The following is a 26,615-nucleotide window of genomic DNA, read 5'->3' as shown; positions in this document are numbered from 1 at the left end:
CGGGGCTCCTCAGCCTGGAGCCTATAAAGTTCGCCTCAAGAGGGTCCTTGATGGGGTTCTCCCGGCGGTAGCAACCTTTCCTTGACTTTCTAGGGGAGCAGTAAGTGTTAGCAGCAGCAGCATCCTGGGGGGGAGGGTTCAGGTGGGGGGTACTGTTGATACAATGTGAGTTGGGCATGGAGACAAAACCCACCTTGTTCTGTCTTTTTAAAAATTCTGTTGTGCAAGTAGTTTCACTGTAAGCTTTGGGATATGTTTATTGTGATTTTTTATTACTATCTGTATTTCTATTTTTGTTATGTAAAAACACTCATTGGAAAAACTTTAATAAAACTTTTTTTAAAAATTATTGTTGGAGGTCGGGGGGCAGCACGGTGGCACGGTGGTTAGCATTGCTGCCTCACGGCGCCGAGGTTCCAGGTTTGAACCCGGCCCTGGGTCACTGTCCGTGTGGAGTCTGCATATTCTCCCCGTGTTTGCATGGGTTTCATCCCCACAACCCAAAGATGTGCAGGTTAGGTGGATTGGCCACGCTAAATTGCCCCTTAATTGGAAAAAATGAAATGGGCAATCTAAATTTTTTTTAAAAATATGATTGTTGGAGGTCAGTCATCTCAATCCCGGGACATCAATGCAAGGGGTCCTCAGGGTAGTGTCCTTGGACCAAGAAGGCAGCTCACTGCCTTCTCAAGGGCAATAAATGTCGGCCTAGCCAATGATGCCCAGATCACATAATGAAGAAAAAGGATTACCAATCCAGAGGCCCAGCCAAATGCTCTGGGGTTACAGTTTCAAATCCCACCACAGTAGCTGGTGAAATGTAAATTAATTCCAGAGTTATGAATTGAAACGATAAGTCTTTGTAATGTTGACCATGAAACATTGTCAATTGTAAAAGCCCATCTGGTTCACAAATGTCCTTTAAGGGCAGGAAATCTGCCACCATATGATTCTGGAACCACAGCAATCTGGTTAACTCTTAAATGCCCTCTGCAGTGGCCGAGCAAGCCACTTAGTTGCATGAAACCGCTACAAATCTAAACTGAACGAAACTAGAAGGTCCACCCAGCATCGGAAATGACAATGGCACACCCAGTCCTGTCGACCATGCAAAGTCCCGCTTACTAAGATCGGAGTTTTGTGCCAAATTTGGGAGAGTTGTCCCACAGACTTGTCAAGCAACAGCCTGACATAGTCACACTCACAAGATCATACCTTGCTTATAATGCCCCAGACACCAGCATCACGAGCTCGGTGTTTGTCCTGGTTCAGTAGCACCACCACTGACCAAGCTGGTCAAGTCCAAAAGGACACTGCTGCTGACTGAGTCTGTGGCAGGTGGTGAACCAACAAGGAGGGAAAGCCTACTCAACCCACCAATCTATCTGTTGCAGATGCCTCTGTCCTTGACAGTATTGGAAGGAGTGACAACCGCACAGCCCTTGGAGAGAAAGTCGTGTCTTCACATTGAGGTACCCTCCCTCGAGTTGTGTGGCACTACCACTGTCCCAAGTGACAATATTTTGAAAAGATCTAGCAACTGAAAACTGATCATCCAAAACGCGCTGTTGACCACCAGCAGTAGAATGGTGTACAATCACAATCCGTAACCTCATGGCCCAGTCCATTACCGCCCTACCATCAACTTGGGGATTTAATCCTGGTTCAACAAAAAGAGTGCAGGATGGCATACCAGGAGCAGCATCAGGCATACATAAAAATTAGCTATCAACCTGGTGAAGCTGCAACACAGAACTTGCATACCAAACAACATGAACGACATGAGATTGACAGAGCTAAGCAATCCCATAACCAAACAGACGAGGTCCCAAGCTCTGCAGTCCTGCCATATCATAGAATTTACAGTGCAGAAGGAGGCCATTCGGCCCATCAAGTCTGCACCGGCCCTTGGAAAGAGCGCCCTACTTAAGCCAACGCCTCCACCCTATCCCCGTAACCCCACCTAACCTTTTTGCGCACTAAGGGCAATTTAGCGTGGCCAATTCACCTAACCTGCACATCGTCGGACTGTGGGAGGAAACCGGAGCACCCAGAGGAAACCCACACGGACACGTGGAGAACCTGCAGACTCCATGCAGACAGTGACCCAAGCCAGGGATCGGACCTGGGACCCTGGAGCTGTGGAGCAACTGTGCTAACCACTGTGCTGCTGTACTGCCCATGGTGAACGGTGGTAGTTAATTAAACAATTATTGGGAAGAGGAAGCTGCACAAATATCCCCATCCGCAATGGTGGAAAATCCCAGTGTTACCAATGCAGAAGCCAGAACTGATGCATTTCCAAGTATCTTCAGCCAAAATGCAAGTAGAGGGTCTATATCGACCTCCTCCCAAAGGTTCCCAGTATCACAGATGCAGTTTTACGCCCATTCGATTCACTCCATGTGATATCAAGAAACACTGAAGGATCTGGATATTGCAACAGCTATGAGCACTGACAAAACTTTGACAATAGTATTGAAGACTTGTGTTCTAGAACTACCTGCGCGCTTGCTGAGCTGTTCCGGTACTGCTACAACATTGGCATCTACCCAACAATATGGAAAATTGCCCAGAAATATCCTATACACAAAAAACAGGATAAACCCAACGCATCCAATTACTGTCCTATCAGTCCATTCTCCATTACTGGCAAAGAAGGGAAGGAGTCATCAACAGTGCTGTCAAGTGGTATTTGCTTAGCAATAACCTGCTCACTGGTGCTCTGTTTGGGTTCTGCCTGGGCCACTCAGTACAAGACCTCATTACTGCCCTTTATAACAAGGTAGCATTGACTGAGTATGGGATGAAGGAGCCCTCGCAAAACTGAGTCAGTGGGAATCAGGAGGAAAACGCTCCACTGGTTGGAGGCACGAAGGAAGATGGCCGTAGCTGTTGGAGGTGAATCATCTCAGTCCCAGCACATCACTGCAGGAGTTCCTCAGCATGGTGTCCTGGGCCCAAACATCTTTAGCAGCTTCAGTAATGTCCTTCCCGCCATCATAAATTCAGAAGTGGGGATATTCGCTGACAATGATACCATTTGGGATCCTCAGATTCTAAAGCAATTCATGCTCATATGCAGCAAAATCAACATTCAGGCCCGGGCTGATAAGTGGAACGTTAACATTCATGTCACACAAGTGGCAGGCAATGACCATTTTCAATAAGAGAGAATACAACCATCTCCCCTGTTGACATGCAATGGCAATACCATAGCCGGAGTCCCACTATCAAATCCCGGGGATTACAACTGACCAGAAACTGAACTGGACCAGCCATAAAAATACTGTGGCTACAAGAGGTCAGAAACTAGGAATCCTGTAGTGAGTAACTCATCTCCTGACTCTCCAAAGCCTGTCCAACATCTACAAGGCACAAGTCAGGACTGTGATGGAAAACCTACCCCTTGCCTGGATGAGTGCAGCTTCAGCAACACTCCAGACATTCAACACTATCCAGGACAAAGCAGCCTGCTTGATTGGCACCCCAGCTACCATCTACAACGTTCACTCCCTTCAGCACTAAAGCACTTTGGTAGCCATATGCAACATCTACAAATGCCCTGCAGCAACTCACGAAGGCTCCTTCGACAGCACCTTCCAAACCCTCGACGTCTACCACCCAGAAAGACGAAGGCACAATACACATGGGTACACCTTCATCTGCCAGTTCCCTTCCAAGTCACACACCATCTTGACTTGGAACTATGCCACTGTTCCTTCACTGTCGCTGGGTCAATACACTGGAACTCCCTCCCTAACAGCACTGTGGGCATACTTACATCACATGGGCTACAGTGGTTCAAGATGGCTGCTCAATACCAGCTTCTCAAGAACAATGAGGAATGGACAATAAATGGCCAGCGACATCCACATTTTTTAAAAGAATTTTTTTTAAACTCCTGTTCCAATTCCTTATGATCAGATTGGAATATTGGATGAAAAGAAATCAAAACGAACAAGTTGTCTTCAAGAACAGGATGGTGATAAAAAGGAGGATATGGGGGGGGGGGGGGAAATTATGAGTAAGCTTGGTGTAAAAGATGACTTGGAGGAGGGCAGTAGCATGGGATCGGAGTTAAGAGACAGGAGGATGCCTTCAGTTTTGAATATAGGAGGTCGTTAAGTAGCTAAGATAGGGGTAGGTTTGTCCAAAGGCCCTGGGGCCGGATGTGACCTGCGAAGCCCCTCCATGTGACCCCCTTCACCAGTGGTTTCACTGGAGGATTCTACTTGGTGCTGGTCCTCCAAACCTTTTCTTTCTAAAATTTGTTCATTAGACCCTTGAGTGAGAGAAGTATGTAAATGTTATCCCTCGAGTGAAACGGTTGGACAAGTCTGACCTAGGGGGTATTATTTCAACTTGGTGCTTCCCGCATGCAAGACTGTCTATGAGACACAAAGTCAAAAAATTATCCCTTTGGAGTATAAAAGACAATAGAGAGAAGGCAATACAGGAAAAAGTTGACAGCGGAGAAGAAAAATGAACTAGCACCTCGGAGAAGAACTGGCATAATGTGACTATGGAGCAGCTGAAACAAAGAATAATGGACATTCCAGAAAAAGGGGCATCAGGATTCTGCATTTAAAATATCTATACTCACTGGTGGGTCACTGGAGGACTCCGATTAAAGGCCATCCACAATTACCATTACCAAGTAAATTAAACATACTAATATTGTTCCCATACCTTGCAATTTAAAGATAGTTCTTGTAGCTGACCAATCAAGTAAATGCTGGACAACTGAATCACGATCTTCCAAAAATTTTCCATCAAGGTTTTTAGGCCAAGAATTTTCAATTATTTTTGACACCAACTTTCCAAATTTGCTCAAATTATAATGAAACAAATGATCTAAAAGTCTTGCCTCAGACTTGTCCTAGAAGGGGAAAAATACAAAAAAGTAGCAGGTAAAGTATGAACTAGTCCTTGAAAAGTATGAATATTAACCATCTAATTTTGACTGTTGATACCTGACATATGGAATGGACAGCATCAAGTGCACAATTCTCAAAACATTTTGCAACCAAAGGCTGCAAGCTGCTCAACTCCTCAATCTGTTGGCAGTAAATTTCTATCTGATGTTGAGGACGCTCCTGACAAAAAGAAAAGGTGTGTTGTTATTTTTTTTAAAAATATATATTTATTAAAGTTTAACACAATTTTTCTACCTTACAAACAATAACGCCACCCCCCCTCGTAACAAAAAAAAAAAACGAGAAATCGCGCAGAGCAAGATATATACATGGCAAAATGATATATTTACACAGCTTTGTACACTGGCCCTCAGACGTATGTGCCAGTTTCCCCAACCCTTCATGTTATCTCTTGCTCATCCACCCTCCCAGGCAGACCCTCCGTTCCCTTCCCTCTCCCCGGACGTTCCTCCCCGGACGTTCCCCCCCCCCCCCACAACCACCGCCCCCCCACCACCACACCCTCCGCCCGCCCCCCCGCCCCCCCTCCAAGGTTGCTGCTGCTGCTGACCGACCTTCCTCTAACGCTACGCGAGATAGTCTAGGAACGGTTGCCACCGCCTGTAGAACCCCTGCGCAGACCCTCTCAAGGCGAACTTAATCCTCTCCAACTTTATGAACCCAGCCATATCATTTATCCAGGCCTCCAGGCTGGAGGGCTTCGCCTCCTTCCAAATTAGCAAGATCCTTCGCCGGGCTACTAGGGACGCAAAGGCCAGAATGCCGGCCTCTTTCGCCTCCTGCACTCCCGGTTCGTCCACTACTCCAAATATTGCTAGCCCCCAGCTTGGCTTGACCCGGACTTTCACCACCTGAGATATTGCTCCCGCCACTCCTCTCCATAACCCCTCCAGTGCCGGGCATGACCAAAACATATGGACATGGTTCGCCGGGCTCCCTGAGCACCTTCCACATCTGTCCTCTACCCCAAAGAACCTACTCAACTTCACTCCCGTCAAGTGCGCTCTGTGGACCACCTTAAATTGTATCAGGCTGAGCCTGGCACACGAGGAGGAGGAATTAACCCTACCTAGGGCATCAGCCCACAGACCTTCCTCGATCTCCTCCTCCAGCTCCCCCTCCCATTTACCCTTCAACTCTTCTACCAGCGCTTCCCCCTTTTCTTTCAACTCCTGGTGTATTTCCGACACCTTGCCCTCCCCGACCCATACACCCAAGATGTGTGTTGTTATTTTAATGTCTCGATCTGTAACAGGATTGCAAAAACATAAAAAGATGGACAGATGGCTAACACTATTCCAGTCCTTGTGCAACACTGGCAATATTTCATGTTTCCTGCTGAAAGAACTGGCCATATTATTTATTTTGTGTAGCAGGAATTAAGTGCCTGCTAACTTTTCAGAAGTTCATAAATTGTATCCTTCCAGCCATTAATATTACAAATTATTTCCAACAGATTCAGCACAATAGCCAGTGTGACTCACCACACAAGGGTGCAAATATAGAGTGCAAGACATTTGCAGTTAAGAGTATTTTCCTTTCCAAGAATATGCTTTAAACATAGAGTTCTCGCAATGGCACAGTGGGTGCGTGTGCACCATGTTGTATGTGCAGACATACAAACTAGAAATGCCTCAAGGTCAATCCTTGTGTACTGAGTTGCCTAGCCTCTGTAGGTGCAAGTCTGCAGTTGGCCTCAGCATTTTGACCACAATTTCCACCAAACATGCTCTTTGGAAATACGTGAGAAATATCAGGTGAAAACACATTAGAGCTTCACCGTTGTACACCCTTTTTATCCCCTCACGTTCTAGTGTTTGCACCTGGATGAGATGGCACAGGGCTGTTGACTTTGATCAAATGTTAATCTACAATTAGTCAATATGTTAAGGAATGGCAGATAGATAACTGAAAACCTTAACATTCAGACATGTGACTTGTATTTGGATATTTGATACACTACCTTCTTTACCCGTCCTTCCAGATCACTCAAGAGACCTTCCCTCCATATGGAAGTCCATTCTTTGTCTCCCAAGTCTAACGATACAAGTGTGACCCACACCTTTATAAATGAATAGAGAGAGTATTTTATTCAAATACAGCTTTACCTGTACATGTCCAAAATCTTGGCTAATATTTATCTTTCCACCAACATTACTAAACAAGATCAGCTGGTTATTACCTCAATGCTGTTTGAGAGACCTTGTTATGTGGGCTGCTACGTTCACCTAAATTTAAACAGTGATGGTCCTTGACACATTTTGAAATAGCAGTGCTTCCTTTTTTTTAAAAATTCAAATAAATTCAAAACCCAAATAAATTAAGTTTTTCCCCCCATCCCTTATTTTCCTTCCATATGTTAAGAAAAGCAAAATACTTTGAATGTTGGAGATCTGGAATAAAGATGGAAAGTGAAGGAAAGCCTCAGCAGGTTTGTCATCATCTGTGGAGCGAGAAACTATTAACGTTGTGCCTCCGATATGTATTTTTCAGAATATTGGACTCAAAATCTTAATTTGGTTTCTCGCTCCAATGATGCTGCCGGACCAGAGGTTTTCCAGCATTTTCTGTTTTTATTCCAGATCTCTGGCAGCCTTTGCTTTTATTAACGTGGGGATGAGTGGGGTGGTGCAAAAACTGAATTTGTTTGGTTTAGAAGTTTTTAAAAAAGGAAGGAAAATGCTCAAGAAAGAAGTAAGAAGATACGTATCGATGGGAAGTCTCTTGGTGAGCCTAGCAGGAAGACCTCTGGCAAACATTGTTAAGCAACCGACAATCATCTCAGATTGACCACTTGAAATGAAAATTGCTTATTGTCACAAGTAGGCTTCAATGAAGTTACTGTGAAAAGCCCCTAGTCGCCACATACCGGCGCCTGTTCGGGGAGGCTGGTACGGGAATTGAACCGTGCTGCTGGCCTGCCTTGGGCTGCTTTCAAAGCCAGCGATTTAGCCCTGTGTTGTGGGCAACTGCACGATTTGATTGAAACTCAGAAAAGATACGCATCAATGGGAAGAGTACTGGTGAATCCCAGGAAAAGATCACTCTTACGTGGCCTACAGTCATCTCACAGCTACCCCTCAGATGTTCAATCAACGATTTAATTGAGTTTTGAATAAGTTTTGTTCGAAATTCTCAATAAAAGGTATTGTATTTAGGGAGCTATTGGGGGGGGGGGGATTCTCCGAGTCCCCGCACTGAAATAGTGATCAGCGCAGGGGCGGAGAATGGGCAGTGACGCCGAAATCCGGCGTGACGCCACTCCCGCGATTCTCCGGTCCCGCGCGCATTGTCTATGGGGTGCGGGTAGGGGGCCATTGACAGAGGCCCCCACGGCAATTCTCTGATGAAAACTGGCCGAGTTCCCGACGGCGTGGGTCTAATCACGTTTTGCCTTTCGGGAACAGCCAGTTGCAGCTGCGGAGTCAGTCCGCGGCCACCCTGGTTGGGGGGGCAGGGGGATCGTTCACCGGGGGTGGGGCCCTCACGGACGGCAAGGCTAGCGATTGGGGGCCACCGATCCGCGGGTGCACGCAATCTTGGGTGGGGGGGGGGGGAAAATCTTATTTTCAGGGCCGGTCCGTGGTGCGAGTCCGCCATATCACGTGGGATGGTCGCCAAAGGCCGCCGCCATGCGCATGTGCGGACTCCCGACTGGAAGTGCAGGGCTCTGTATCGGCAGGCAGAGCTGCGAGGAGTACTTCAGGGCCCTGCGAGTCCCTTTCAGGTAGGAGAATCACTCTGGGCAAGCACCCGCGTTTTGATGCTGGAGTGGGGGCATAGCCCCATTATTGGAGAATCCAGCCCATTGTGTCTAGCATAGCTTTCCTTCTATGAATTCAAGAAACAGTAAAATCACTTATGTTTAAACACGCCACCACAGTGCTATTCTCCAAAGCAGTCTTAGCCTTGCTGAAGCTTGTCGAACAGGTACATGTCACTCCTGTCCTAGAACTTGTCTCAATGTCCCAGGAATCTGAACATCTTCTTTCCATCAGCATTCTTCAGCGATACATTAAACTCCCTTAATTTATCATTCCTAAACTGACAAGCAGTTGACACTAGAGATTAACAAACCGCGTTTTCAGGGCAGTAATGTAACACCTAATTTTACTAACTCACTTTGCAGGACACTAGTTCTGTCCCTTCCTATGATATTACTTCCATTATGTTATCATGAATCAATCTATTACTGGTTTCAAACCATTCAGTTGGATTTGGATTGGATTTATTGTCACGCGTACCGAGGTACAGTGAAAAGTATTGTTCTGCGTACAGTCCAGACAGATCGTTCATACTTGACAAAAAAACATAGGACATACATAAATACACAATGTAAATGCATATCCATAGGCATCAAGTGAAGCACACGGGAGAGTGGTACTAATCAGTAGAGAAGATGTATGAAGAGATCAGTTCAGTCCATAAGAGGGTCTTTCAAGAGTCTGATAATAGCAGGGAAGAAGATGTTTTTGAACCTGTTACCGCGTGTTCTCAGATTTTTGTATCTCCTGCTCAATGGAAGAGAGAATAACCTGGGTAGAAGGGGTCTTTGATCATGCTGCAGACAGAGTCAATGGATGGGAGGCGGGTTTGTATGATGGACTGGGCTGTATTGAGAACTCTCTGTAGTTGGGTCAGGTAGTTGCCATACCAGATTGTGATGCAGCCAGATAGGATGCTTTCTATGGTGCATCTGTAAAAATTGGTAAGAGTCAACGTGGACATGATGAATTTCCCTAATTTCCAGAGGAAGTATAGGCGCTGCTGTGCTTTCTTGGTCATATCGTCGACGTATTGAGGACTATCGTGGAGGAGGCATTGTTGTTTATCCTTACTGATTGTGGTCTATGGGTCCGGAAGTCGAGGAAGCAGTTGCAGAGGGAGAAGCCAAGTTCTAGGTTTTGGAGCTTTGATAGAAGTTTGGCTGGGATTATGGTGTTGAAGCTTGTCAATGAATAGGAGTCTGACGTAGGAGCACTTGATGTCGAGATGCTCCAGCGATGGGTATAGGGCCAGGGAGATGGCATCTGCTGTGGACCGGTTGTGGCGGTACACAAATTGCAGTGGATCACAGCATTCTGGGAGTATGGAGTTGATGTGTCTCATGACCAACCTCTCGAAACACTTCATAATGATCGATATCAAGGCCACCGGATGGTAGTCATTGAGGCACGTTGCCTGGTTCTTCTTTGGCACCGGTATGATGGTCGTCTTCTTGAAACAGGTGGAAACCTCGGAACGGCGTAAGGAGAGATTGAAGCCGTCCGTAAACATACCCGCCAATTGGTCCATGCCGGATCTGACCAGGGACTCCATCAGGACTCGTTGCTTTCCGAGGATTCATTTTCAAGAAGGCTGATCTGACTTTGGATGCGGTGATGGTGGGTATGGGTGTGTCCAAGGCTGCCGGGGCAATTGACAGGGGTTTGATGGTTTCATGCTCGAAACGAGCATAGAATGCATTGGGTTCATCGGGGAGGGGTGTGCTGCTGCCGGAGATTCTACTCAGCTTCGCTTAGTTAAGATCCCAAATAAAATAAGCTCAAGCAGTTCTTATTATTTAACAGTTAAAATGAAACAAAAGTTAATCTCAAAAGCACAAAAAAATGAATAAATAATAAATTTAGCAATTGTGCCCAAATTGTTGCCATGAGGCGAAATCCCATATTCCATGACCGTTTACACTTCAGGAGAAATTAATTTAGCTCTCATCACAAAATGGCCTTACCTGGAGTTCAGGTCGTTTGATCGAAATACCAAATTCATATCCACTTGTGTTAAGGACATCTTTCAGCCAACTTCTTGTAATTTCCAAAGCTTTGTTTCGGAATATTTCAGTGCTTTGCATTGTTGGGCCTTCCTCATTTTGAGATTTCTCATCTGCAATCTAAGTTTTTTTTTAAAAAGTGTTCACTGACTTATCCTTCAAAGACTGAGTTAAAGCGCTATCATAATAAGTGCATGAAACGGAGGTAGCCAGCGAAAATTTAACTGCCTTTCAATAATAATAATCTTCATTAGTGTTCCAAACACTGCGATGAAGATACTGCGAAAATTCCCCCGGTCACCACATTCTGGCACCTGTTCGGGTACACCGAGGGAGAATTCAGAATATCCAATTCACCTAACAAGCATGTTTTTCGGGATTTGTGGGAGGAAACCGGAGGACCCGGAGGAAACCCACCCAGACACGGGGAGAACGTGCAGACTCCGTATAGACAGTGACCCAGCGGGGAATCAAACCCGGGTCCCTGGTGCTGTGAAGAGAGGGGGAGGGAGAGGTGAGAGGGGGAAAGGGAGAAAGAATGAGTAAGAGAAAGAGAGTGAGAGCGAGACAGGCGCACACACACGCACACATAGAGGCACACACCCATGTGCACGCATGCACAGAGAGACACACAGAGAGGGACAGAAAGAGAGAGCGACTGAGAGAGAGAGAGAGACAGAAAGAGAGACAGACAGAAAGAGAGAGAAAGGGAGAGAGAATAAAAGAGACACAAGAGTGACACAGAGACAGACACAGAGAGGCAGACTGAGAGAGAGGCAGACAGAGAGAGAGAGAGAGAAAAAGAGATTCACATACAGACAGACAGGGGGAGACACGAACACGCACTGAAACAGGAGGTGACACAGGCACACATTGCGAGAGGGGATACACATACTCAGGCACACTGCGGGCGGGGGACGACGACACTGAGGGAGAGGGAGAGAGAGGGAGAGAGGCAGACTGATGGTTGCCCATGTGGGTGAGAAATTAGATTTTTCTCTGGGGACTAAGTATCTTTGAACTCTCACGCAAAAGGCTGTGGAAGCAATGTCTTTGAATATTTCTACGGAAGAGTCCAGAACCGCCATGATCTCATTGAATGGTGGAGCAAGCTGAAAGGACTGAGTGGCCTATTTCTGCTCCTAATTGGTACATATGTCTACATGTGTGTGAAGGATCATCAGAATGATTCTAGAGACAAGGAACTTCAGTTATGTGGATAGATTGAAGGAGCTGGGGCTGATCTCCTTGGAGTCGAGAATACCGGTGATTTGACAGAGGTGTACAAATTTATGGGAGATGTGGAAGAGCAGATGGGGAGAAATAGTTTCTGCTGATGGAAGCATGTAGAAACAAAGAGCACCAATTTAAGGCAAGTAGTAAAATCAACAGTAACAGAATGAAAAACCCTTTAATGGAGCGAATGCTTTGAATCTGGAAAGCTCAGCCTACGCCTGTGATGGAAGTAGATTCAATCAAAACCTTCAAAAGAGAATTGAATTAATTATCTTGCATTTGCAGCGAGCTGGCATGGACATGATGGGTTGAATAGTCTCCTGTGCTGTAACCATCCCTTTTTTACTATCTTACAGTATTCCTTAAAAAAAAAATTAGAAATTTCTAGTAATAATCTTTATTAGTGTCACAAGTAGCCTTACATTAACACTGCAATGAAGTTACTGTGAGAATCCCCTCGTCGCCACATTCCGGCGCCTGTTCGGATACACAGAGGGAGAATTCAGAATGTCCAATTCACCTAACAAGCACATCTTTCGGGACTTGTGGGAGGAAACCGGAGCACCCGGAGGAAATCCACTGGCACAGGGAGAACGTGCAGACTCCACACAGACAGTGACCCAAGCCGGGAATTGAACCCGGTCCCTGGTGCTGTGAAGCAACAGTGCTAACCACTGTGCTACCGTGCCTCCCTTCATCATCATCCAATTGTACAGAATATCCAACATCGCACGCAAACAATTTAAAGAAAATAATTTTTTATTAAGAAATATAAATCGACAATTATTAAATTTAAATGATTTTAACCATAAGTTATTATATCGGCTGTTTCACCTGTGTATTTGTTTTTACTGATGCCTTTAGCGAGGATTTTTTTAATTCAGAAAGCTTGCTGATTAACCCAATAGAAATGGTGATGATTTCTACAACGCTCAATGCTCGAGATTTACATATCTTCTCATGGATTTTCAAAATGATCTTCATGCATGCTTCGATATGTTCACCACCAAGATCACTAGAAGTGGAAACATTGAGATATTGACATATATTTCTCAAAACAATGTACATTTGCAATTACCTTTATAAAGTAAAGCTCATTAGAAAGACCAATTGATTCATGACTGGCAATGATCTGGTACAAATTTTTTAATTCAAAGAGTGACAGAAAACCATTGGCATAGTGATAGACTGTAATGTATGGAAGAGTATTAAATGACAGATTATTAGGTATTCACTACCAATTAACACCCAACGTTACCACACTTAAATTTAAGTGGGCAGAATGAAAATCAAAACCTGCACAAACATACTTGGGACACGACGTTTAACCTTTTAGGTTTGTCTTTTTCCTCACATTATACGTTATCCCACTGCAACTAAAGAAATGCAATGTACATACACCCACATCCCAAGTACAGATTTATATTCACATATCATTTACATACAATGTATAAGATACGAATTTCACAGACATTTATAATCTCCCTCTCAAAAGATTAATAATAATAATCATCTTTTATTGTTACAAGTATGAAGTTACTGGGAAAAGCTCCTAGTCGCCACATTCCGGCACCTGTTCGGGTAAGCCAGTACGGGAATGAAACCCGGGCTGCTAGCCTTGTTCTGCATTACAAACCAGTTGTCTAGCCCACTGAGCTAAACCGGCCCATAAATCATCCCTTTCTGACAACTTCAACTCTGCCAACACTTTCTCCCAATATGATTTCCTGCAACAGGTGAGCATATCTAGAGCAGTGAAAATTCTTCAAAGTTGCAACACTTAATGTTGTAATATTCTCATTAAAACCAAAATTCAGTTTTCTAGATAGTTACAAATTATTTTCACTTGCACAAAAGATTTAATATAAATATTACTAGTTCAGACATCTTGGATTCCTTCAATCACGGTCTTTGTGGGAAGCAATAGTGACATTGACGGCACAGGAAGAGGTCATTCGGTCCACCGAGCCCATACCAGTTGGCTGCAGAATAATCCAGCTCAGTTCCCATAGCCCTGCAAGTTTATTACTTTCCAGTGCCAATCCAATTTTCTTTTCAAACCATTGATTGCTTCTGCATCCACCAGGACAGTAGGCAGTGAGTTCAGGTCAATACCATTCACTGCGTAAAGAGTTCTTCCTCACATTCTCCCTGCATATCCTGCCCAAAATTATGTTCCATCAACTAATGGGATAAGCTTTTCCTTATTTATTTTATCCTAGCCCACACTGCTATCAAATCTCTCCTCAATCTCCTTTGCTCCAAGGAGAACAACCGGAGCATTTCTAACCTAACCTCAAACTAAAATCCCCTTCTCTGGAATAGCCTTTGTAAATCTCCTCTGCAGCTTCAGGAATTTTTCCTAAAATTTGGTCACCAGAAGTGGAACCAGAACCTTATATAGGTTCAGAATAGCTGCTTATGAACTCAATGTCCCTATCTATGAAGCCCAAGATCCCATATGCTTTGCTAACCAATAGACATCCAGCATCGTGGAAAGGCGCTTTCTCTACATGCTCCATTCTGGTAGGCTTTCAGTTCCACAGTACACTTAAAACCATCATTATACAGCACGGCTTGCATATCAAGTAACATTAGAATTGATAAAAGGGGACTTCCGGGTGCGGCGATGACCAGCTGAGTCGCACGTTTCGGCAGCTCCCTGTGAAACGGACTTTTGGGCACTTGATAGGAGCCCCAACGGCAATTTTGACGGCTAAAAACACTGTGCGGTAAACCAGAAGGGAATCCCCCCTGGATACGGATGGAAAAAGGAGGAGAGAGTGGCCAGATTGCAGTGGATCCTTTAGAACAGCGGCAAGGAAGGCAAGCAAAAACCAAGATGGCGTCGGAAGGTGGCAGTTTAACATGGGGCCCTGAACAACAAGAGTTCCTGAAATGCTGTGTGGAAGAGATCAAAAAGGAAATGAAGAAAGAGCTGTTGGCCCCGATACTACAGGCGATCGAAGGGCTAAAGGAGGAACAAAAGACCCAGGAGCGGGAGCTTCGGGTCGTGAAGGCAAAGGCAGCCGAGAATGAGGACGATATACAGGGCCTGGTGGTGAAGACGGAGACGCAGGAGGCACATCAGAAACGATGTGTGGAAAGGTTGGAGGCACTGGAAAACAACGCAAGGAGGAACAACCTGAGGATTCTTGGTCTTCCTGAAGGTGCGGAGGGAGCGGACGTCGGGGCATATGTGAGCACGATGCTGCACTCGTTAATGGGAGCGGAGGCCCCGGCGGGTCCGTTGGAGGTAGCATACCGAGTGATGGCGCGAGGACCGAGAGCAGGAGAAATTCCCAGAGCCATAGTGGTGAGATTCCTCCGTTTTAAGGATAGAGAAATGGTCCTTAGATGGGCGAAGACAACTCGGAGCAGTAAATGGGAGAACGCGGTGATCCGCGTTTATCAAGACTGGAGTGCGGAGGTGGCGAGAAGGAGGGCGAGCTTTAATCGGGCCAAGGCGGTGCTTCATAAAAAGAAGATAAAATTTGGAATGCTGCAACCGGCAAGACTGTGGGTCACATATCGAGGGAGGCACCACTACTTTGAGACGGCGGATGAAGCGTGGACTTTTATTGTGGAAGAAAAACTGGAATGAGCGGGTTATTAAAAAGAACGTTCGAACAAAGTGGTGGGGCGAATGTGGGGGGCAAAGAGGGGTTTTATGTACTAATCCTGCGATGTGGTAACTTTTCTCTCTCCCACAGGTGGTGATGGGGAGAGGAGGGGAGGTGGAAGAGATGGGGCGTTGGCCATTGGGGGCGGGGCCAAGGGAGAAGCGCGGGCTTGGTTCCCGCGCTATGATAATCATGGCGGGAATAGAGAAGCAGGAAGGAGGGGGCGTCGCACGGTGCGAGCCGAGGTCACGGGGGGAAGCCGAGGTCAGCCAGAGTTTGCTGACTTCTGGGAGCAACATGGGGGGAGTAATTACGCTAGCGGGGGATCTAGCGGGGGGGGTGGGAGGGGGGAATTACTGGGTTGCTGCTGCTGGGGAGAGGGGGGAGCTGGTATGGGAGGGGATGGGCGGGGGGGCACCGCCTGGGGGAGATACAGCTGCGTGGGAACCGGGTGAGGAGCTGGAAAAAGGTGATGGCTAATCGACAAGGGGGGGGGCGTAGGAAGCCCCCCAACTCGGCTGATCACGTGGAACGTGAGAGGGCTGAACGGGCCGATAAAGAGGGCACGGGTACTCGCACACCTTAAGAAACTTAAGGCAGATGTGGTTATGTTACAGGAAACACACCTGAAACTGATAGACCAGGTTAGGCTACGCAAAGGATGGGTGGGGCAGGTGTTCCATTCGGGGCTAGATGCGAAAAACAGGGGGGTGGCTATATTAGTGGGGAAGCGGGTAATGTTCGAGGTAAAGACTATAGTGGCGGATAACGGGGGCAGATACGTGATGGTGAGTGGCAAACTACAGGGGGAGACGGTGGTTTTGGTAAACGTATATGCCCCGAACTAGGATGATGCCAATTTTATGAGGCGGATGCTAGGACGCATTCCGGACCTAGAGATGGGAAAGCTGATAATGGGGGGAGATTTTAATACGGTGTTGGAACCAGGGCTGGATAGGTCGAAGTCAAGGACTGGAAGGAGGCCGGCAGCAGCCAAGGTACTTATAGATTTTATGGAGCAGATGGGAGGTGTAGACCCGTGGAGATTTAGCAGACCTAGGAGTAAGGAGTTCTCGTTTTTCTCCTATGTCCATAAAGTCTACTCGCGAATAGACTTTTTTGTGCTGGGTAGGGCATTGATCCCGAAGGTGAGGGGAACGGAGTATACGGCTATAGCCATTTCGGATCACGCTCCACACTGGGTGGACTTGGAGATAGGGGAGGAAACAGGAGGGCGCCCACCCTGGAGAATGGACATGGGACGAATGGCAGATGAGGGGGTGTGTCTAAGGGTGAGGGGGTACATTGAAAAGTACTTGGAACTCAATGATAATGGGGAGGTCCAGGTGGGAGTGGTCTGGGAGGCGTTGAAGGCGGTGGTTAGAGGGGAGCTGATATCAATAAGGGCACATAAAGGGAAGCAGGAGAGTAAGGAACGGGAGCGGTTGCTGCAAGAACTTTTGAGGGTGGACAGACAATATGCGGAAGCACCGGAGGAGGGACTGTACAGGGAAAGGCAAAGGCTACATGTAGAATTTGACTTGCTGACTACAGGCACTGCAGAGGCACAATGGAGGAAGGCACAGGGTGTACAGTACGAATATGGGGAGAAGGCGAGCAGGTTGCTGGCACACCAATTGAGGAAAAGGGGAGCAGTGAGGGAAATAGGGGGAGTGAGGGATGAGGAAGGAGAGATGGAGCGGGGAGCGGAGAGAGTGAATGGAGTGTTCAAGACATTTTATAAAAAATTATATGAAGCTCAACCCCCGGATGGGAGGGAGAGAATGATGGGCTTCTTGGATCGGCTGGAATTTCCCAAGGTGGAAGAGCAGGAAAGGGTGGGACTGGGAGCACAGATCGAGGTAGAAGAAGTGGTGAAAGGAATTAGGAGCATGCAGGCGGGAAAGGCCCCGGGAGCGGATGGATTCCCAGTCGAATTCTATAGAAAATATGTGGACTCGCTCGCCCCGGTATTGACGAGGACCTTTAATGAGGCAAAGGAAAGGGGACAACTGCCCCCAACTATGTCTGAAGCAACGATATCGCTTCTCTTAAAGAAGGAAAAGGACCCGCTACAATGCGGGTCCTATAGACCTATTTCCCTCCTAAATGTAGATGCCAAGGTCCTGGCCAAGGTAATGGCAATGAGAATAGAGGAATGTGTCCCGGGGGTGGTCCACGAGGACCAAACTGGGTTTGTGAAGGGGAGACAGCTGAACACGAATATACGGAGGTTGTTAGGGGTAATGATGATGGCCCCACCAGAGGGAGAAACGGAGATAGTAGTGGCGATGGATGCAGAGAAAGCATTTGATAGAGTGGAGTGGGATTATTTGTGGGAGGTGTTGAGGAGATTTGGTTTTGGAGAGGGGTATGTTAGATGGGTGCAGCTGTTGTATAGGGCCCCAGTGGCGAGCGTGGTCACGAATGGACGGGGATCTGCATATTTTCGGCTCCATAGAGGGACAAGGCAGGGATGCCCTCTGTCCCCATTATTGTTTGCACTGGCGATTGAGCCCCTGGCGATAGCGTTGAGGGGTTCCAAGAAGTGGAGGGGAGTACTTAGGGGAGGAGAAGAGCACCGGGTATCTTTGTATGCGGACGATTTGCTACTATACATGGCGGACCCGGCGGAGGGGATGCCAGAAATAATGCGGATACTTGGGGAGTTTGGGGATTTTTCAGGGTATAAATTGAACATGGGGAAAAGTGAGTTGTTTGTGGTGCATCCAGGGGAGCAGAGTAGAGAAATAGAGGACCTACCGTTGAGGAAGGTAACAAGGGACTTTCGTTACCTGGGGATCCAGATAGCTAAGAATTGGGGCACATTGCATAGGTTAAATTTAACGCGGTTGGTGGAACAGATGGAGGAGGATTTTAAGAGATGGGATATGGTATCCCTGTCAATGGCAGGGAGGGTGCAGGCGGTTAAGATGGTGGTCCTCCCGAGATTCCTCTTTGTGTTTCAGTGCCTCCCGGTGGTGATCACGAAGGCTTTTTTTTTTTTTTTTTTAAAGGATTGAAAAGAGCATCATGGGTTTTGTGTGGGCAAGGAAGACCCCGAGAGTGAGGAAGGGATTCTTACAGCGTAGCAGGGATAGGGGGGGGCTGGCACTACCGAGCCTAAGTGAGTATTATTGGGCCGCTAATATTTCAATGGTGAGTAAGTGGATGGGAGAGGAGGAGGGAGCGGCGTGGAAGAGATTAGAGAGGGCGTCCTGTAGGGGGACTAGCCTACAGGCTATGGTGACAGCCCCATTGCCGTTCTCACCGAGGAACTACACCAGAAGCCCGGTGGTGGTGGCTACACTGAAGATTTGGGGACAGTGGAGACGGCATAGGGGAAAGACTGGAGCCTTGGGGGGGGGTCCCCGATAAGAAACAACCATAGGTTTGCCCCGGGGGGAATGGATGGGGGATATGGAATGTGGCAAAGAGCAGGAATAACGCAACTGAAAGATCTGTTTGTGGATGGGAAGTTCGCGAGTCTGGGAGCGCTGACCGAGAAATATGGGTTGCCCCAAGGGAATGCATTCAGGTATATGCAACTGAGGGCTTTTGCGAGGCAACAGGTGAGGGAATTCCCGCAGCTCCCGACACAAGAGGTGCAGGACAGAGTGATCTCAAAGACATGGGTGGGGGATGGTAAGGTGTCAGATATATATAGGGAAATGAGGGACGAAGGGGAGACTATGGTAGATGAACTAAAAGGGAAATGGGAAGAAGAGCTGGGGGAGGAGATCGAGGAGGGGCTGTGGGCAGATGCCCTAAGCAGGGTAAACTCGTCGTCCTCGTGTGCCAGGCTAAGCCTGATTCAGTTTAAGGTATTACACAGGGCACATATGACTGGAGCACGGCTCAGTAAATTTTTTGGGGTGGAGGATAGGTGTGCGAGGTGCTCGAGAAGCCCAGCGAATCATACCCATATGTTTTGGTCATGCCCGGCACTACAGGGGTTTTGGATGGGGGTGACAAAGGTGCTTTCAAAAGTAGTAGGAGTCCGGGTCGAACCAAGCTGGGTGTTGGCTATATTTGGGGTTGCACAAGAGCCGGGAGTGCAGGAGGCGAGAGAGGCCGATGTTTTGGCCTTTGCGTCCCTAGTAGCCCGGCGCAGGATATTGCTAATGTGGAAAGAAGCCAAGCCCCCGGGGGTGGAGACCTGGATAAATGACATGGCGGGGTTTATAAAGCTAGAGCGGATTAAGTTCGTCCTAAGGGGGTCGGCTCAAGGGTTCACCAGGCGGTGGCAACCGTTCGTCGAATACCTCGCAGAAAGATAGACGGAATGGGAAAAAGAAGGCAGCACCAGCAGCCCAAGATGGTGGGGGGGGGGGGGGGGGGGGGGGGGGAAAGAGAGGAGGAACCAGAAGGACTCTCAGGGTTGTTAATATATACTGTATAGTATGTATAGGTCGTTGCTACAGATAATTATATATTGGACTGTTAAATTATATTTTTGGAGAGTATTACTTGTGACAAGGCAGTTGCCAATTAGGGCTAGTTTTCATTTTTGTTATTTATTATTTATTCATTTTTTGTTTATAAAATAGGTCATTGTTATTTGTGTTGTTATAATATTGTGTAAAGGATGCACAATGTACTGTGTTGGTTGACCAAAAATTTTCAATAAAATATTTAATAAAAAAAAAAAGAATTGATAAAAGGGGAACTGAAATTTGAGGAAGATTCAAAAAATAAATTTGCTGAAAGATGCTGCTTTGTAACTTGAAAAAATTGTGACACCAAATTCAGCAACCATTTTCTATAACTATGTTTTATTTCCTTAGTGAAGTTGGCTGCAGACCCATCATCCTGTGTTTATTGTTGGGCACCAAAATGCAATCAAGAAATTCAATTCACCACAAGGCCAGTGGCTAATGTATTTATGATGCTAAAGACAGGTAAAAACATAAGGAATAGGAGGAGTGAACCATGTGGCCTTCAAATCTCCTCTGTCATTCAATACATTGGCTAATCTTTTGCTTCAAATCCACCTTTGCACACTACCCGCATGTCCTTCAATATGCTCAATGACTGAGCGTCCATAGCCCTCCAGGTTAGAGAATTCCACTGATCCATTCTGAGTGAAGAGATAGCTCACCTCAGTCCTAAAATGCTCGGCATTTTATTCTGAGATTGTGGCCTCTACTTCAAACTCCCCAGTGGGGACACATCCTCACAGAATCTATCCTATCAATCCCCTTTAAGAATTTTATGTGTTTCAATGAGATCATCCTTTATTATTCTAAACTAGAGAAAACAGGTATAGTATTCAATCTCCCCTAATAGGACAATTCTCTAATCTTAGGAATCCACCTGTATGTTCAATAACACTCTTTAAATAAGGCAGATCAGATAGATATAGTATTAGAAACTGATGTACCTGCTTTGATGACTATCCACGCTTTCTTTTACATGTTTCAACAGGTTTTCTAAATGCTACAAGCATAATATAGATAAAAGCAAAAACAACAGAATCAAAACTAAGTTTACCAATACACTACTAAAATGCTTTCATAATAAAATCCAACTAAAATATTCACATCATAGGTCATTAATGCAATACTTAGATATGAACACAATGTGTGAATTAATACAATGCCACAAAAACTGGAGTTATACATTGTAAGATTACTAAAAGCATTATATTGTTATTTTAGAAGCATTACCACAATACAAGTGATAATGCTTCCAGTACATAATTCGATTTGAATCATTCAGTGCATTAATTTTAAAAAGTGAATGCTCAAATTCTCACGTTTGTGGCTAAATTGTTTAACCCCGAAAACAGGGACAGGGATTAAGATTACAAGGCAAGGTGTTGCCATTTATAGAATTGAGATCAAATTATCAGAATCAGAAGTTATAAGAAAAATTAGGTATGGGGAAGGAATCTGTAACTTGGCTTGCCTAGGGCAGCACGGTGGCGCAGTGGGTTAGCACTGCTGCCTCGTGGCACCGAGGTCCCAGGTTCGATCCGGGCTCTGGGTAACTGTCCGTGTGGAGTTTGCACATTCTCCCCGTTTGCGTGGGTTTCGCCCCCACAACCCAAAGATGTGCAGGGTAGGTGGATTGGCCACGCTAAATTGCCCCTGAATTGGAAAAAAATTGGGTACTCTAAATTTATTTTAAAAACTTGGCTTGCCTTGAACTAGCATTAAGCATACAACTTGTCTCAAACACAAACCTCATTTCTGCGTGTATAGCCAATCTTCACTCTCTGAAAGATTCCTTGTAGGATATCAAGTAGATCAGGAGTCATCATTTTTAAGTACTCTGGCAAAGCTTCCATTGGCAATAAACTGAACCAAGATCGGATTAACAGTCTATCCACTGTCATCAAATGCTTATTTTTGCACATCAGATCAAGCAGGTCCCTTCATAAAATAATTCACAAAAAGTTAAATACATCACATGTCATTGTGCACACTGAATGATGAGCATTTTCAAAGGAGCCTATTTTAAGGGCTGCCAGAAATATGAAAATGTTCTTTAAATTGTACAATTTAAATGGTTGACCTACATTGTTGAAAGATGCATTGCTTGATGTTCCAAGAGTTTCAACACTTAAATGTATGAATTAGATTCAGACATTGATGAAAATAAATAGCAATGTAGAGGCAATCAAAAATTCCCTCCTTCTCTAATCAGTTTTCTGAATGTCCACTGCCAACATTAATAATAATTATCATCTGATGCATAACTCAGAGGCCATTCATTCCATGAACCTTGGCAGTGAATGTCATCAAGCTATTCAACTATACAGATCATCATATCATATTCACAAGGCTCAGTGGTTGTTGAATAGACAAACGGTAGACACATTAACTTATACTCAACAGCCTGGAAACACCTATGCCAGCGGCCATGCCTGCTATGAGATCAACTAACTCAACGTAAATTAGGGATCAAACCTAGGATTATTTTTTTGTGTGCTGTTAATCCATAATTGCCGTTGAGAAGATGGTGAGCCACCTTCTAGAGCTGTTGCAGTCTTTTGGTGTAGATATGCTCAATGCTGTTAGGGAGGGAGTTTGACCCAGCAACAGTGAAGGAACAGCGATGTAGTTCCAAGTCAGGATGGTGTGCAACTTGGAGTGGATCATGTAGATGGTGGTGTTCCCATGTGTCTGCTGCCCTTGTCCTTCTAGGCGGTGGAGGTCACGGGATTGGAAGGAGCTGTCGATGGAGTCCTGGGATGCATCTGGTACACAGTATACACTGCTGATACTGCACATCAGTAGTGGAGGGAGTGAATGGGGTAGCGGTCAAGCGTGCTGCTTTGTCCTGGATTGTATTGAAGTTCTTATGTTGTTGGAGCCACACTCATTTCAGACAAATGACAATAGCCTATCACACTAGTGCCTTCCAGATGGTAGGCAGGCTATAGGGAGTCAGAGGGAGTTACTCAGCACAGAATTCCCAGCCTTTGACTTGCTCTTGGAACAACATTTATAAGGCTAGTCCATGTTCGCGAGGCTGATGGTGGGGGATTCAGCAATAGTAATGCCATTGAATGTCAAAGGGAGATGGTTAGATTCCTTAATGTTGAAGATGGTTATTGCCTGGCACTTGTGTGGCGCAAACGTTACTTGCAATTTATCAGCCCCAGCCTGAATGTTGTCCAGGTCTTCGTCCATGTGCACATGGACAGCTTCAGTTTCTGAGGTGTTAAAAATGGTTCTGAACACTGGGCAATCACCTGCAAACATTCCCACTTCACATCTTACAATGGACGGACGGTCAGGTGGAGCCTAGGGACTCCTGCAGTGATATCTTGGGGTTGAGATGATTGGCCTCCAACAAATTCAACCGTCTTTGTTTGTGCCAAGTATGATTCTAACCAATGGACAGTCCTGTGACAACCCCTGCAGCTCCCCAACCTGCCCGCCACACTCCCGCTACCCCCACCACCAACACCCTCTCCCCACCACTTTGCATTGATGTCAAGGGCAGTCAGTCTCACATAACATCTCAAACTCTGTTCTTTTGTGCATTTTTGGACCAAGTCTGGGGTGGAGTGGCCCCAGTGGAACTCAAACTGGACATCTGTGAGCAAAAGTGTCACTTGATAGTACTGATGAAGATGATCAGGCTAATGGGGTAGAAACTGAAAGTCTTGTTTTTGTGTGGACAGGGCACACTTGGGCACTTTCCCATATTATTGGATAGACGCCAGTGTTGTGGTTATACTGAAACTGCTTGGCGAGCCAGTTCTGAAGCAGAGGCCTTCAGCATTACTGCTTGGATGTCATCAGGACCCATCGTCTTTTCTTTGCCGTTTCCTGATATTACGGACAGTTAATTTTCTTTTGAAAATCTTTTTATTGGCATTTTCAAAATTATATACATTGCCGTTCGTTTTCCTTTATTGTACAGTATCCAACAAAGGCTTCTTCTTAGGTTTCTCTATTTACAGTCCGTCACTGTCTGGCTCAGCGTACCCCCCTCCCCCCACCCCCCCTCTCCCCGACGTCCCCCCTTCCTTCTTCACTGCTGCCCCCCATTCTTTCTTTCTTGCTGGGTTTTGCTACCTCTCTTTGCGCCGCCCCCCCGGTCCTCCCTCGCTTTCCTCTTTGTCTTGTCCTGGCTATCTTTCCCTGGCTACTGGCTATTTATTTATTTATGTGTTGGCCACAAACAGGTCGCGGAACAGTTGGGTGAATGGCTCCCATGTTTTGTGGAAGCCCTCTTCCGACCCACGGATGATGAATTTGATTTTTTCTCCATTTGGAGAAATTCCGATAGGTCGGAAAGCCAATCTGTAGCTTTAGATGGTGCTGATCGCCAACCGAGCAGGATTCTATGGTGGCCGATCATGGAGGCAAAGGCAAGGGCATCCGCCCTCCTCCCCATGAAGAAATCTGGCTGGTCTGATACCCCGAAGACCGCCACTTTCGGGCATGGCTCCTTCCTCATCCCCACCACTTTGGATATTGCCTCGAAGAAATGTGGGCGTGGTTGGCCGGGCTCCCTGGCACCGTTCACATCACTCCACCTCTGGGAAGAACCTGGTCTCCTTCCGTAGGAAGTTTTTAAACTGCAGGTACCCTGCCGTCAGTGTATATGACTATCAATGTCTTACTGTCCTGGGACGGACGGACGGACGGACACACACAGACGACACACACACAGACGACACACACACACAGACGACACACACACACACACACACACAGACGACACACACACAGACGACACACACACACAGACGACACACACACACAGACGACACACACACACAGACGACACACACACACAGAGACGACACACACACACAGACGACACACACACACAGACGACACACACACACAGACGACACACACACACAGACGACACACACACACAGACGACACACACACACAGACGACACACACACACACACAGACGACACACACACACACACAGACGACACACACACACACACAGACGACACACACACACACACAGACGACACACACACACACAGACGACACACACACACACACAGACGACACACACACACACAGACGACACACACACACACAGACGACACACACACACAGACGACACACACACACAGACGACACACACACACAGACGACACACACACACAGACGACACACACACACACAGACGACACACACACACAGACGACACACACACACAGACGACACACACACACAGACGACACACACACACAGACGACACACACACACAGACGACACACACACACACGACACACACACACATACAGGTGCATTCATGCACAATTTCTCACACACACATAATATATAGTTACATATAAAATATATATATTTGCTACAGCTAAGAAATTTATGCAGATCTCCACTACAGGAGTCAGAATATGGGTCAGAATGACAGATAAAGAACGATGGGTTTGCCAGTTTGTGCTTGTATCCTAGATTCTTAATTAGGGACCCTGTCAATTAACTCCTTGCCAATTAACTCACACAAGTTAATTTAACATCAGAGAAACTGCAACAATTTGTCTACAGGGCCACAGGGATATTGTATACCAACTGACCTCATGGGTTAAAATAAATGGTTTACCTTGGCTTTTTGTACTGAAATTGGTCTCTGAAATTAACAATTGGAAGTCCATCAAGTCCAGCCCAGCTGGCTTCCGATTTAAAACTGGTGCCCGGAAGATCTGGGTTTGCTGGATTGGATGAGACACCAAATAAATGGAAAACTGGAATCACTTGCACCCATTTTATAATTCCTTCATCAATACATCTGACCATCATCTGCTGCAGTAAAGTTTCAATGCTATGAAAAATAAATTCAAGATATATTAAAACTTGGAAAACATATTTACTTAAAGTAGCACTGTGGTTATTACACAGTTTTGACATATTAAATTTTAGAAGACACCAAACTATAGCTTATCCTCAGCCACAATGCACAGTCCATTACTATTAACTTCAGAGTTTGGAATACAACGGTAGGCTTCTTCACCCCTGCGTTTCAAAATTGGCTTATACAGAAAAAATGCGATAAAAGTTTTTAAAATGGGAAAAGCTGGGACCAAGCGCTGGAGTAACATCACATGGTTGATCCAGAAGGAGTTACCATATAAACTTGCTTAGCAAGCTCCAGACCAGTTGAGAGCCTACATAACTTGGCTACATCGAGGACACACATTAAGAATATCACTGAATTCTCAATTTGTATTTAAAGAAGTCTATCTTTGGCAAGCAACCACTCTAGAAGGATTTTAAGGATGGCAAGCAATCAGCACTTGCACCATCCCAAGAGTGGGATGGAACGCACTACCTCCGGGACTCTTGAAGTCCCACTGCCATTTAACGCTCACTTGCACGTTGCTTGGACGTGGGCGGGACTTCCGCCCGCCCTTGGAAGGAAGCCCCGCCTGTGAGAGCAGTCGGTCAAACAGATTGGCCAACAGCTCTCCAACCCGGTCAGGCACAGTGCTGTAGTGGCCAGAAATGGTACAACATCACTCTGCCTGGAACTCCCCTGAAGGCAAGTCCCAGGAGTGAGAGGGAGTCTCAGAGCTGCATGGCTCTGGAGGGGAAGGCA

At 46.1% G+C, this 26,615-nt stretch overlaps 1 protein-coding gene across 2 annotated transcripts in view; it reads right to left on the bottom strand.

The window, feature by feature from the left end:
• LOC140395620 (E3 ubiquitin-protein ligase rnf213-alpha-like) overlaps positions 1 to 26,615 on the bottom strand; it is a 183,743-nt gene that overhangs the window by 115,523 nt on the left and 41,605 nt on the right. For both annotated transcript variants that reach the window (XM_072483605.1, XM_072483606.1), the window contains 8 exons: positions 25,623 to 25,841; positions 21,757 to 21,946; positions 20,953 to 21,008; positions 12,781 to 12,961; positions 10,672 to 10,830; positions 6,904 to 7,002; positions 4,977 to 5,099; positions 4,693 to 4,882 (listed from right to left, as the gene is read on the bottom strand). In XM_072483605.1, coding sequence (XP_072339706.1) covers positions 4,693 to 4,882; positions 4,977 to 5,099; positions 6,904 to 7,002; positions 10,672 to 10,830; positions 12,781 to 12,961; positions 20,953 to 21,008; positions 21,757 to 21,946; positions 25,623 to 25,841 — 1,217 coding nt within the window. The remainder of the gene's footprint in view (positions 1 to 4,692; positions 4,883 to 4,976; positions 5,100 to 6,903; positions 7,003 to 10,671; positions 10,831 to 12,780; positions 12,962 to 20,952; positions 21,009 to 21,756; positions 21,947 to 25,622; positions 25,842 to 26,615) is intronic.

Source organism: Scyliorhinus torazame, chromosome 18 (genome assembly GCF_047496885.1).
Source record: "Scyliorhinus torazame isolate Kashiwa2021f chromosome 18, sScyTor2.1, whole genome shotgun sequence".
Classification (NCBI taxonomy): domain Eukaryota; kingdom Metazoa; phylum Chordata; class Chondrichthyes; order Carcharhiniformes; family Scyliorhinidae; genus Scyliorhinus; species Scyliorhinus torazame.
The sequence above is the reverse complement of the archived record's forward strand: the minus strand, read 5'-3'. Positions and strand labels throughout refer to the sequence as shown.